Below are 14678 nucleotides of genomic sequence, written 5' to 3'. Positions count from 1 at the left end.
TATATCTATCTCTGTCTCTCTCTGTGTATCTCTCTTTATATCTGTCTCTCTATGTGTATCTCTCTTTATATGTGTCTCTCTGTGTATATCTATCTCTGTCTCTCTCTGTGTATCTCTCTTTATATCTGTCTCTCTCTGTGTATCTCTCTTTATATCTGTCTCTCTGTGTATATCTATCTCTGTGTATCTCTCTATATATCTGTCTCTCTGTGTATATCTATCTCTGTCTCTCTCTGTGTATCTCTCTTTATATCTGTCTCTCTGTGTATATCTATCTCTGTCTCTCTCTGTGTATCTCTCTTTATATCTGTCTCTCTGTGTATATCTATCTCTGTCTCTCTGTGTGTATCTCTCTTTATTTCTGTCGCTCTGTTTATATCTATCTCTGTCTCTCTCTGTGTATCTCTCTATATATCTGTCTCTCTGTGTATATCTATCTCTGTCTCTCTCTGTGTATCTCTCTTTATATCTGTCTCTCTATGTGTATCTCTCTTTATATCTGTCTCTCTGTGTATATCTATCTCTGTCTCTCTCTGTGTATCTCTCTTTATATCTGTCTCTCTGTGTATATCTATCTCTGTCTCTCTGTGTGTATCTCTCTTTATTTCAGTCGCTCTGTTTATATCTATCTCTGTCTCTCTCTGTGTATCTCTCTATATATCTGTCTCTCTGTGTATATCTATCTCTGTCTCTCTCTGTGTATCTCTCTTTATATCTGTCTCTCTATGTGTATCTCTCTTTATATCTGTCTCTCTGTGTATATCTATCTCTGTCTCTCTCTGTGTATCTCTCTATATATCTGTCTCTCTCTGTGTATCTCTCTTTATATCTGTCTCTCTCTGTGTATCTCTCTTTATATCTGTCTGTCTCTTTGTATCTCTCTTTATATCTGTCTCTCTCTGTGTATCTCTCTTTATATCTGTCTCTCTCTGTGTATCTCTCTTTATATCTGTCTCTCTCTGTGTATCTCTCTTTATATCTGTCTCTCTCTGTGTATCTCTCTTTATATCTGTCTCTCTGTGTATATCTATCTCTGTCTCTCTCTGTGTATCTCTCTTTATATCTGTCTCTCTCTGTGTATCTCTCTTTATATCTGTCTCTCTGTGTATATCTATCTCTGTCTCTCTCTGTGTATCTCTCTATATATCTGTCTCTCTGTGTATATCTATCTCTGTCTCTCTCTGTGTATCTCTCTATATATCTGTCTCTCTGTGTATATCTATCTCTGTCTCTCTCTGTGTATCTCTCTATATATCTGTCTCTCTGTGTATATCTATCTCTGTCTCTCTCTGTGTATCTCTCTTTATATCTGTCTCTCTGTGTATCTCTCTTTATATCTGTCTCTCTGTGTATATATATCTCTGTCTCTCTCTGTGTATCTCTCTCTATATCTGTCTCTCTCTGCGTATCTCTCTTTATATCTGTCTCTCTGTGTATATCTATCTCTGTCTCTCTCTGTGTATCTCTCTATATATCTGTCTCTCTGTGTATATCTATCTCTGTCTCTCTCTGTGTATCTCTCTATATATCTGTCTCTCTGTGTATATCTATCTCTGTCTCTCTCTGTGTATCTCTCTATATATCTGTCTCTCTGTGTATATCTATCTCTGTCTCTCTCTGTGTATCTCTCTTTATATCTGTCTCTCTATGTGTATCTCTCTTTATATGTGTCTCTCTGTGTATATCTATCTCTGTCTCTCTCTGTGTATCTCTCTTTATATCTGTCTCTCTCTGTGTATCTCTCTTTATATCTGTCTCTCTGTGTATATCTATCTCTGTGTATCTCTCTATATATCTGTCTCTCTGTGTATATCTATCTCTGTCTCTCTCTGTGTATCTCTCTTTATATCTGTCTCTCTGTGTATATCTATCTCTGTCTCTCTCTGTGTATCTCTCTTTATATCTGTCTCTCTGTGTATATCTATCTCTGTCTCTCTGTGTGTATCTCTCTTTATTTCTGTCGCTCTGTTTATATCTATCTCTGTCTCTCTCTGTGTATCTCTCTATATATCTGTCTCTCTGTGTATATCTATCTCTGTCTCTCTCTGTGTATCTCTCTTTATATCTGTCTCTCTATGTGTATCTCTCTTTATATCTGTCTCTCTGTGTATATCTATCTCTGTCTCTCTCTGTGTATCTCTCTATATATCTGTCTCTCTCTGTGTATCTCTCTTTATATCTGTCTCTCTCTGTGTATCTCTCTTTATATCTGTCTGTCTCTGTGTATCTCTCTTTATATCTGTCTCTCTCTGTGTATCTCTCTTTATATCTGTCTCTCTCTGTGTATCTCTCTTTATATCTGTCTCTCTCTGTGTATCTCTCTTTATATCTGTCTCTCTCTGTGTATCTCTCTTTATATCTGTCTCTCTGTGTATATCTATCTCTGTCTCTCTCTGTGTATCTCTCTTTATATCTGTCTCTCTCTGTGTATCTCTCTTTATATCTGTCTCTCTGTGTATATCTATCTCTGTCTCTCTCTGTGTATCTCTCTATATATCTGTCTCTCTGTGTATATCTATCTCTGTCTCTCTCTGTGTATCTCTCTATATATCTGTCTCTCTGTGTATATCTATCTCTGTCTCTCTCTGTGTATCTCTCTATATATCTGTCTCTCTGTGTATATCTATCTCTGTCTCTCTCTGTGTATCTCTCTTTATATCTGTCTCTCTGTGTATATCTATCTCTGCCTCTCTCTGTGTATCTCTCTTTATATCTGTCTCTCTCTGTGTATCTCTCTTTATATCTGTCTCTCTGTGTATATCTATCTCTGTCTCTCTCTGTGTATCTCTCTTTATATCTGTCTCTCTCTGTGTATCTCTCTTTATATCTGTCTCTCTGTGTATATCTATCTCTGTCTCTCTCTGTGTATCTCTCTATATATCTGTCTCTCTGTGTATATCTATCTCTGTCTCTCTCTGTGTATCTCTCTATATATCTGTCTCTCTGTGTATATCTATCTCTGTCTCTCTCTGTGTATCTCTCTATATATCTGTCTCTCTGTGTATATCTATCTCTGTCTCTCTCTGTGTATCTCTCTTTATATCTGTCTCTCTGTGTATATCTATCTCTGTCTCTCTCTGTGTATCTCTCTTTATTTTTGTGTCTCTGTGTATATCTATCAATTAAATTAAATTCAAAGGGCTTTATATCAGTCTCTCTCTGTATCTCTGTATCTCTCTTTATATCTGTCTTTCTGTGTATCGCTCTGTGTATCGCTCTGTCTCTCTCTGTGTATCTCTCTTTATATCTGTCTCTCTGTGTATATCTATCTCTGTCTCTCTCTGTGTATCTCTCTTTATATCTGTCTCTCTCTGTGTATCTCTCTTTATTTCTGTCTCTCTCTGTGTATCTCTCTTTATTTCTGTCGCTCTGTGTATGTCTATCTCTGTCTCGCTCTGTGTATCTCTCTATATATCTGTCTCTCTGTGTATATCTATCTCTGTCTCTCTCTGTGTATCTCTCTTTATTTCTGTCTCTCTCTGTGTATCTCTCTTTATTTCTGTCGCTCTGTGTATGTCTATCTCTGTCTCTCTCTGTGTATCTCTCTATATATCTGTCTCTCTCTATATATCTATCTCTGTCTCTCTCTGTGTATCTCTCTTTATATCTGTCTCTCTCTCTGTATCTCTCTTTATTTCTGTCTCTCTCTGTGTATCTCTCTTTATTTCTGTCGCTCTGTGTATGTCTATCTCTGTCTCTCTCTGTGTATCTCTCTATATATCTGTCTCTCTGTGTATATCTATCTCTGTCTCTCTCTGTGTATCTCTCTTTATTTCTGTCTCTCTCTGTGTATCTCTCTTTATTTCTGTCGCTTTGTGTATGTCTATCTCTGTCTCTCTCTGTCTCTCTCTCTATATATCTGTCTCTCTGTGTATATCTATCTCTGTCTCTCTCTGTGTATCTCTCTATATATCTGTCTCTCTGTGTATATCTATCTCTGTCTCTCTCTGTGTATCTCTCTATATATCTGTCTCTCTGTGTATATCTATCTCTGTCTCTCTCTGTGTATCTCTCCTTATTTCTGTCGCTCTGTGTATGTCTATCTCTGTCTCTCTCTGTGTATCTCTCTATATATCTGTCTCTCTGTGTATATCTATCTCTGTCTCTCTCTGTGTATCTCTCTTTATATATGTCTCTCTCTGTGTATCTCTCTTTATATCTGTCTCTCTGTGTATATCTATCTCTGTCTCTCTCTGTGTATCTCTCTTTATATCTGTCTCTCTCTGTGTATCTCTCTTTATATCTGTCTCTCTGTGTATATCTATCTCTGTCTCTCTCTGTGTATCTCTCTATATATCTGTCTCTCTGTGTATATCTATCTCTGTCTCTCTCTGTGTATCTCTCTATATATCTGTCTCTCTGTGTATATCTATCTCTGTCTCTCTCTGTGTATCTCTCTTTATATCTTTCTCTCTGTGTTTATCTATCTCTGTCTCTCTCTGTGTATCTCTCTATATATCTGTCTCTCTGTGTATATCTATCTCTGTCTCTCTCTGTGTATCTCTCTTTATATCTGTCTCTCTCTGTGTATCTCTCTTTATATCTGTCTCTCTCTGTGTATCTCTCTTTATATCTGTCTCTCTGTGTATATCTATCTCTGTCTCTCTCTGTGTATCTCTCTTTATATCTGTCTCTCTGTGTATCTCTATCTCTGTCTCTCTCTGTGTATCTCTCTATATATCTGTCTCTCTGTGTATATCTATCTTTGTCTCTCTCTGTGTATCTCTCTATATATCTGTCTCTCTGTGTATATCTATCTCTGTCTCTCTCTGTGTCTCTCTCTATATATCTGTCTCTCTGTGTATATCTATCTCTGTCTCTCTGTGTATCTCTCTTTATATCTGTCTCTCTGTGTATATCTATCTCTGTCTCTCTCTGTGTATCTCTCTATATATCTGTCTCTCTGTGTATCTCTATCTCTGTCTCTCTCTGTGTATCTCTCTATATATCTGTCTCTCTGTGTATATCTATCTCTGTCTCTCTCTGTGTATCTCTCTATATATCTGTCTCTCTGTGTATATCTATCTCTGTCTCTCTCTGTGTATCTCTCTTTATATCTTTCTCTCTGTGTATATCTATCTCTGTCTCTCTCTGTGTATCTCTCTATATATCTGTCTCTCTGTGTATATCTATCTCTGTCTCTCTCTGTGTATCTCTCTTTATATCTGTCTCTCTCTGTGTATCTCTCTTTATATCTGTCTCTCTGTGTATATCTATCTCTGTCTCTCTCTGTGTATCTCTCTTTATATCTGTCTCTCTGTGTATCTCTATCTCTGTCTCTCTCTGTGTATCTCTCTTTATATCTGTCTCTCTCTGTGTATCTCTCTTTATATCTGTCTCTCTGTGTATATATATCTCTGTCTCTCTCTGTGTATCTCTCTTTATATCTGTCTCTCTCTGTGTATCTCTCTTTATATCTGTCTCTCTGTGTATATCTATCTCTGTCTCTCTCTGTGTATCTCTCTATATATCTGTCTCTCTGTGTATATCTATCTCTGTCTCTCTCTGTGTATCTCTCTATATATCTGTCTCTCTGTGTATATCTATCTGTGTATATCTATCTCTGTCTCTCTCTGTGTATCTCTCTTTATATCTGTCTCTCTGTGTATCTCTCTTTATATCTGTCTCTCTGTGTATATATATCTCTGTCTCTCTCTGTGTATCTCTCTTTATATCTGTCTCTCTCTGCGTATCTCTCTTTATATCTGTCTCTCTGTGTATATCTATCTCTGTCTCTCTCTGTGTATCTCTCTATATATCTGTCTCTCTGTGTATATCTATCTCTGTCTCTCTCTGTGTATCTCTCTATATATCTGTCTCTCTGTGTATATCTATCTCTGTCTCTCTCTGTGTATCTCTCTATATATCTGTCTCTCTGTGTATATCTATCTCTGTCTCTCTCTGTGTATCTCTCTTTATATCTGTCTCTCTATGTGTATCTCTCTTTATATCTGTCTCTCTGTGTATATCTATCTCTGTCTCTCTCTGTGTATCTCTCTTTATATCTGTCTCTCTCTGTGTATCTCTCTTTATATCTGTCTCTCTGTGTATATCTATCTCTGTGTATCTCTCTATATATCTGTCTCTCTGTGTATATCTATCTCTGTCTCTCTCTGTGTATCTCTCTTTATATCTGTCTCTCTGTGTATATCTATCTCTGTCTCTCTCTGTGTATCTCTCTTTATATCTGTCTCTCTGTGTATATCTATCTCTGTCTCTCTGTGTGTATCTCTCTTTATTTCTGTCGCTCTGTTTATATCTATCTCTGTCTCTCTCTGTGTATCTCTCTATATATCTGTCTCTCTATCTCTCTATATATCTGTCTCTCTCTGTGTATCTCTCTTTATATCTGTCTCTCTCTGTGTATCTCTCTTTATATCTGTCTGTCTCTGTGTATCTCTCTTTATATCTGTCTCTCTCTGTGTATCTCTCTTTATATCTGTCTCTCTCTGTGTATCTCTCTTTATATCTGTCTCTCTCTGTGTATCTCTCTTTATATCTGTCTCTCTCTGTGTATCTCTCTTTATATCTGTCTCTCTGTGTATATCTATCTCTGTCTCTCTCTGTGTATCTCTCTTTATATCTGTCTCTCTCTGTGTATCTCTCTTTATATCTGTCTCTCTGTGTATATCTATCTCTGTCTCTCTCTGTGTATCTCTCTATATATCTGTCTCTCTGTGTATATCTATCTCTGTCTCTCTCTGTGTATCTCTCTATATATCTGTCTCTCTGTGTATATCTATCTCTGTCTCTCTCTGTGTATCTCTCTATATATCTGTCTCTCTGTGTATATCTATCTCTGTCTCTCTCTGTGTATCTCTCTTTATATCTGTCTCTCTGTGTATATCTATCTCTGCCTCTCTCTGTGTATCTCTCTTTATATCTGTCTCTCTCTGTGTATCTCTCTTTATATCTGTCTCTCTGTGTATATCTATCTCTGTCTCTCTCTGTGTATCTCTCTTTATATCTGTCTCTCTCTGTGTATCTCTCTTTATATCTGTCTCTCTGTGTATATCTATCTCTGTCTCTCTCTGTGTATCTCTCTATATATCTGTCTCTCTGTGTATATCTATCTCTGTCTCTCTCTGTGTATCTCTCTATATATCTGTCTCTCTGTGTATATCTATCTCTGTCTCTCTCTGTGTATCTCTCTATATATCTGTCTCTCTGTGTATATCTATCTCTGTCTCTCTCTGTGTATCTCTCTTTATATCTGTCTCTCTGTGTATATCTATCTCTGTCTCTCTCTGTGTATCTCTCTTTATTTTTGTGTCTCTGTGTATATCTATCAATTAAATTAAATTCAAAGGGCTTTATATCAGTCTCTCTCTGTATCTCTGTATCTCTCTTTATATCTGTCTTTCTGTGTATCGCTCTGTGTATCGCTCTGTCTCTCTATATCTCTCTGTATCTCTATCTCTATGTGTATCTTTCTGTCTCTCTTTATATCTGTCTCTCAATGTATCTATCTGTCTCTGTATCTCTCTGTATCTCTATCTCTCTGTATTTCTCTGTGTATCTATCTATATATTTGTCTCTCTTTGTATCTCTATCAATTAAATTAAATTCAAAGGGATTTATCTCAGTCTCTCTCTGTATATCTGTATCTCTCTTTATATCTGTCTTTCTGTGTATCTCTCTGTGTATCGCTCTGTATATGTATCTCTCTATGTATCTTTCTGTATCTCTATCTCTCTGTGTATCTTTCTGTCTCTCTTTATATCTGTCTCTCTGTGTATCTATCTGTCTCTGTATCTCTCTGTATCTCTATCTCTCTGTGTATTTCTCTGTGTATCTATCTGTGTATCTCTTTGTAATGCTTTGAGGCACTCTCTTTCCCTTTGTAACTCAGAATGTCACAATTAATGTTTCATGAGCTGTGTGCCCCTGGAGAGGAATACAGTACTTCTCTCTCTCTTCTTTTCTCAGTTTTCATCGCTCACTCTCATTCTCTCTCTTCCTCACTCACTCACTCTATCACAATCCTGTCATGTTCTCATTCCCTTTCCCTCTCTCTGACTGAAGCACCCTGCTCCCCTTTGTTTTATGGTGAGAGTGTATTCTATTCACCAGCACTGGTTTCAGTGAGGTAATGTTCTCTCTCTCTCTCTCCCATTCCGTATGTTCCAGGCAGTTATTGGCCCCCGGATATCAGGAGATATGGTACAGTCCCAGTGGTTCCCGCCAGACCTCCAATCCACCCAGCACTGTGAGTTCAATGGGGTGTTCTAAAGCATCTCACAATAGGGGGGTAATCATGTAACCAGCCTTTTTCTGATTTGTGGATGTCAAATGGCAGAAAGTTGGCTGAATCAGAGACAGGCTAACCAAGCTCTTAAATCTTAGGTGACATCATCGCGAAAAGAAAAGTGCATAATGTGAGTTTGTTTAACTCTCCTCTCATGTTGCAGGGCCACTGTTTCTACCATGGTGACGTCCGTGGTGTGGAGGGGTCCAGTGCAGCACTCAGCACCTGCTCAGGTCTCAGGTAAGAGTTACCACAGGTAACATTTCTGGTGAACGTGGTGATCACTAACGGCATTGAATAAGACATGCCTCCTAAATATGAATACATTTTATTTGAATGACAATTCAGACATATATTTGTCACACGGTCATTCTCAAACCAACACAATAGGATAGCAGGTGAAAAGATGGTTTATTTATTGGCCATGCACTGACTGCTGAGATATACAGGCCAGTGTGTTTCCAGGTCATTGGGTTCCATGTTAAGTCATTAAGGCTCCAGCAGCATCAGGGAGGAAGTTTAGAGGTTGCTGAGATATACAGGCCAGTGTGTTTCTAGGTCATTGGGTTCCATGTTAAGTCATTGAGGCTCCAGCAGCATCAGGGAGGAAGTTTAGAGGTTGCTGAGATATACAGGCCAGTGTGTTTCCAGGTCATTGGGTTCCATGTTAAGTCATTGAGGCTCCAGCAGCATCAGGGAGGAAGTTTAGAGGTTGCTGAGATATACAGGCCAGTGTGTTTCCAGGTCATTGGGTTCCATGTTAAGTCATTGAGGCTCCAGCAGCATCAGGGAGGAAGTTTAGAGGTTGCTGAGATATACAGGCCAGTGTGTTTCTAGGTCATTGGGTTCCATGTTAAGTCATTGAGGCCCCAGCAGCATCAGGGAGGAAGTTTAGAGGTTGGGATCCAGCCATGACGTTGTTTCCTTTCTGGGTTCACAGAGGAGACGGTTATAGGAGAATAACACACACACACACACACACACACACACACACACACACACACACACACACACACACACACACACACACACACACACACACACACACACACACACACACACACACACACACACACACACACACACACACAGGGCTGTAGAAAGCATCTGGAGAAGGGTGCTATTTGCTGGGTGTCTGCCTGATCCAATCCCCACTGAGTCAGAACCTGATATGTGCTGGGTGTCTCCCTGATCCAATCCCCACTGAGTCAGAACCTGATATGTGCTGGGTGTCTCCCTGATCCAATCCCCACTGAGTCAGAACCTGATATGTGCTGGGTGTCTCCCTGATCCAATCCCCACTGAGTCAGAACCTGATATGTGCTGGGTGTCTCCCTGATCCAGTCCCCACTGAGTCAGAACCTGATATGTGCTGGGTGTCTCCCTGATCCAGTCCCCACTGAGTCAGAACCTGATATGTGCTGGGTGTCTCCCTGATCCAGTCCCCACTGAGTCAGAACCTGATATGTGCTGGGTGTCTCCCTGATCCAATTTAATCTCTATTTTTCTACTCTTCCTTCTCTCTCTCTCTTCTTTCTTTCTCTCTCTCTTCCTCCCTCCTCCTTCTTTCTCTATCTCTCTCTCTCTTTCTCCGTCCTCCTTCTTTCTCTATCTCTCTCTCTTTCTCCCGCCTCCTTCTTTCTTTCTTTCTCTATCTGTCTCTCTCTCTTCCTCCTTCTTTCTCTATCTCTCTCTCTCTCTTTCTCCCTCCTTCTTTCTTTCTTTCTCTATCTCTCTCTCCCTCCTCCTTCTTTCTCTATCTGTCTCTCTCTCTCACTCCTCCGTTCTTTCTTTATTTCCTTCTTTCTTTCTTTCTTTCTTTCTCTATCTGTCTCTCTATTTCTCTCTACTCCTGATACCCATCCGGTATCAGGATTTATATACACAGTTCAACATACTGTTCAGCCAGGATTTAGTTGTCTCAGACCTGACATGTAAATCCCAGCTGTTTCTAGTTTTACATTCTGCCATATCTAACTTATCTCAATAGTTATTTGATGGATTCTCTCTTAAACCAGAGACTGAAAAACCACTACGTTTTCCCCAGCTATAATAGTTTTAGTTTGTTTTCTAGCCTGGAACTGTTGTGATTCAGATCTCGGTTTCCCTAGGGGACTGATTACGGTGAACACCAGCGTCAGTTATCTGATAGAACCCCTGCCTGCTGTCACCATGGATACACAGCCTCCTCACGCTGTGTTCCGAGCCGAGAACCTCCGTCTGCCTAACGGAACTTGCGGGCATCGCCATAGCAACCAGGGCCAGGGGGAGGGTCTGGATGACCTCATCCAGGGAATGATGACGGCGCGGGGCGGAAGGGTGAGTGGAGGAGGGATGATTAGACTGGTATCTGATATGAGAACAACCACTATCTTCTCCAGTGAATAGAGGGCTGCTTTGTATCAATGAAATATCCAAGAAATGTCAGGCATTTTAAGACTGATAAAAAATAGAGGCAAAACATACTATGAGTTGATAATACACCATTATGGGGGCGGGGTTATGTGTGTGGTGCGCGCCCATGCTTATAACAAGTAATCATGCACTGTAGTAGTTGGCTGTAAAGTTCTCTAATATGTCCTGATTTTCTCCAGGAGCGTAGAGACGTGGGCCAGAGTATGAAGTATGTAGAGCTGCTGCTGGTAGCTGACCATGCTGAGGTAAGAGGCCAGACACCTTCGTCCATTTTACATGGCCATTTATTCCAGTCTGTCAGTTGAGAGCGTGGAAAGGATGCATGACCTTCATCTCCTCTTCTGACCTGTGACTCATACTCCAAGGAAAGACTGAACTAGAGACCATCCATCACTCTGTTACATCCCCCCCATCCCTCTATCTCCTCTTCTGACCTGTGACTCATACTCCAAGGAAAGACTGAACTAGAGACCATCCATCACTCTGTTACATCCCCCCCATCCCTCCATCTCTCTATCGTCACATCTCATCAACATCCTCCCCACTCCCCCCTAATGAGATCTAACAGGTTCTGTTCTAATGAGACCTAACAGGTTCTGTTCTAATGAGACCTAACAGGTTCTGTTCTAATGAGACCTAACAGGGTCTGTTCTAATGAGATCTAACAGGGTCTGTTCTAATGAGACCTAACAGGGTCTGTTCTAATGAGACCTAACAGGGTCTGTTCTAATGAGACCTAACAGGTTCTGTTCTAATGAGACCTAACAGGGTCTTTTCTAATGAGACCTAACAGGGTCTGTTCTAATGAGACCTAACAGGTTCTGTTCTAATGAGACCTAACAGGGTCTGTTCTAATGAGACCTAACAGGGTCTGTTCTAATGAGACCTAACAGGTTCTGTTCTAATGAGACCTAACAGGATCTGTTCTAATGAGATCTAACAGGGTCTGTTCTAATGAGACCTAACAGGGTCTGTTCTAATGAGATCTAACAGGGTCTGTTCTAATATCCTTTATTGCTGTTCGACGTGTCTGATTGGTTGAGGTCATCCTGCTGTCCTTACTCTTCCAGGTGGAATTCTTCAAGCATGGCTGTAACTGTGTGTGTGTGTGTGTGTGTGTGTGTGTGTGTGTGTGTGTGTGTGTGTGTGTGTGTGTGTGTGTGTGTGTGTGTGTGTGTGTGTGTGTGTGTGTGTGTGTGTGTGTGTGTGTGTGTGTGTGTGTGTGTGTGTGTGTGTGTGTGTGTGTGTGTGTGTGTGTGTGTAGTTTCAGAAGCACGACGGGGACTTAAATAGGACGAAGACGAAACTTCTGGAGGCAGCTAACTACGTAGACAAGGTGAGAAAACCACACAAATTAACACTGTGGTTCATTTGGGATTTGGGAGATTGTGAGGCCCTAGTTTTATATTTTTTGTTTATTTAACCTTATTTAACCAGGAATTTAGTTTGGGGTGCGGTGGGGGGTATAAGACACTAACCTAAACAATATAATACTGACAAAAGGCACATATCACAGCATACTACAGGTGGTGGAGGGACCTACAATTTTGTGGGGGAGAAGGACTGTGAGAAGGCCGGTTCTGGTGACTTTTCATAAGAACATTCTACTGCAAACTGAATGAAAATATAATTTCCCCCTCCAGAAATGAGCCCAATAACATATAGGTCCGTATGATCAGGCAGGTTAGATCACACACTTTAAAAAGTGTAAACATAAGGCTATAATGTCGCTAGTTAGAAACATATTGATGACTTGATTGTCCCCCCCCCCCCCCCCCCCCAAAAAAAAAAAAACTGTTCCACTGACACTCAGCCAACCAAGGATCCTGTACTGTGAATATAATGTAGGCCTAGTTACACCTGACCCGTGTTACATTTAGCCCCAGTCTTCCCTATGCATTCGACGCCATTGGCGAGCGCTAACTCGCATGGAACAATACCACTACTGAACACCACTGCTGAACACTCTGGTTCTAAAATGGGGCAGTTTAGGCCTACTCATTTCTTGGATTTGAGAATTAAGTATAGCCTGGTAACTCTAGAAAGCTCAGTTATCCTCCACTTTTAACAGTGGCCATCAAAAATGATTTCAAATATGTATTTTCCTCTGGACTGCATTAAGAATGTTGTCCAATGACTGAGCATGCAAATCTCTCTCTCTTTCTCTTGCAATTTGAATGCGACTCAAGAGAAATATTCGTTTCTCTCATAGAATGCGACAGGTTGAGCAATTTAATAGGTCAACTATTCTACTATGGAGTTGTCTGATTTTGCTGTTGTTTACTCGTGTTGTTGGCTGTGGAACATTAAATGGGGACAACAATTTTTCATGAGATAATTCAAATAACCAAAGGTACCGTGCCTCAGCTTCGTCTGGCTCTCATTTGGATCATAGGTGCCGGGTCTCGTACCCATCACTGCCTGGTAGAACTAAGAACAGATATAGCCCTTGGTTCACTCCAGACTTGACTGCCCTTGACCAGCACAAAAACATCCTGTGGCGTACTGCATTAGCATCGAATAGTCCCCGCGATATGCAACTTTTCAGGGAAGTCAGGAACCAATATACACAGTCAGTTAGGAAGCAAGGACTAGCTTTTTCAAACAGATATTTGCATCCTGTAGCAATAATTCCAAAACGTTTTGGGACCCTGTAAAGTCTATGGAGAATAGCAGCACCTGCTCCCAGCTGCCCACTGCACTGAGGCTAGGAAACACTGTCACCACCGATAAATCTATGATAATCGAGAATATCAATAAGCATTTCTATATAGCTGGCCATGCTTTACACCTGGCTACCCCTACCCCGACCAACAGCTATGCACCCCGCAGCAACTTGCTCAAGTCCCCCACCCCCCACCCCGCTTCTCCTTCACCCAAATCCAAATAGCTGATGTTCTGAAAGAGCTGCAAAATCTGGACCCCTACAAATCAGCTGGGCTAGACAATCTGGACCCTCTCTTTCTAAAATTATCTGCCGCAATTGTTGCAACCCCTATTACTAGACTGCTCAACCTCTCTTTCATATCGTCTGAGATCCCTAAAGATTGGAAAGCTGCCACGGTCATACCCCTCTTCAAAGGGGGAGACACTCTAGACCCAAACTGTTACAGACCTGTATCTATCCTTGTCTTTCTGAAGTCTTCGAAAGCCAAGTGAACAAACAGATCACCGAGCATTTCTAATCCCACCGTACCTTCTCCACTATGCAATCTGGTTTCTGAGCTGGTCACGGTGCACCTCAGCCACGCTCAAGGTCCTAAACGATATCATAACCGCCATCGATAAAAGACAGTACTGTGCAGCCGTCTTCATCGACCCGGCCAAGGCTTTCGACTCTGTCAGTCACCACATTCTTATTGGCTAACTTAATAGCCTTGGTTTCTCAAATGACTGGCTCGCCTGGTTCACCAACTACCTCTCAGATAGAGTTCAGTGTGTCAAATCGGAGGGCCTGTTGTCTGCCTCTGGCAGTCTCTATAGGGATGCCACAGGGTTCAATTCTCGGGCCGACTCTTTTCTCTGTATATATCAATGATGTCGCTCTTGCTGCTGGTGATTCTCTGATCCACCTCTACGCAGACGACACCATTCTGTATATATCTGGCCCTTCTTTGGACACTGTGTTAACAAACCTCCAAACGAGCTTCAATGCCATATAACACTTCTTCTGTGCCCTCCAACTGCTCTTAAATGCTAGTAAAACTCGCTGCCCGCACCCGCCCGCCCGGCTAGCATCACTACTATGGACGGTTTTGACTTAGAATATGTGGACAACTACAAATACCTAGGTGTCTGGTTAGACTGTAAACTCTCCTTCCAGACTCACATTAAGCATCTCCAATCCAAAATGATATCTATAATCAGCCTCCTTTTTCGCAACAAAGCCTCCTTCACTCATGCTGCCAAACATATCCTCGTAAAACTGACCATCTTACCGATCCTTGACTTCAGCGATGTCATTTACAAAATAGCCTCCAACACTCTACTCAGCAAATTGGATGCAGTCTATCAC

The 14678-nt window shown here is 40.9% G+C and overlaps 1 protein-coding gene across 4 annotated transcripts in view; it reads left to right on the top strand.

Annotated features, from left to right (window-relative positions):
* LOC129827382 (disintegrin and metalloproteinase domain-containing protein 19-like) overlaps positions 1-14678 on the top strand; it is a 61731-nt gene that overhangs the window by 35948 nt on the left and 11105 nt on the right. For 2 of the 4 annotated variants that reach the window (XM_055888168.1, XM_055888167.1), the window contains exons 4-8: positions 8131-8209; positions 8412-8488; positions 10360-10567; positions 10843-10908; positions 11928-11999. In XM_055888168.1, the coding sequence (XP_055744143.1) occupies positions 8131-8209; positions 8412-8488; positions 10360-10567; positions 10843-10908; positions 11928-11999 (502 nt within the window). Of the gene's footprint in view, positions 1-8130; positions 8210-8411; positions 8489-10343; positions 10568-10842; positions 10909-11927; positions 12000-14678 lie in introns of all 4 variants that reach the window. The other 2 variants (XM_055888169.1, XM_055888170.1) reach the window with 1 other exon arrangement.

Source organism: Salvelinus fontinalis, chromosome 29 (assembly GCF_029448725.1).
Source record: "Salvelinus fontinalis isolate EN_2023a chromosome 29, ASM2944872v1, whole genome shotgun sequence".
Lineage (NCBI taxonomy): Eukaryota > Metazoa > Chordata > Actinopteri > Salmoniformes > Salmonidae > Salvelinus > Salvelinus fontinalis.
The sequence above is the reverse complement of the archived record's forward strand: the minus strand, read 5'-3'. Positions and strand labels throughout refer to the sequence as shown.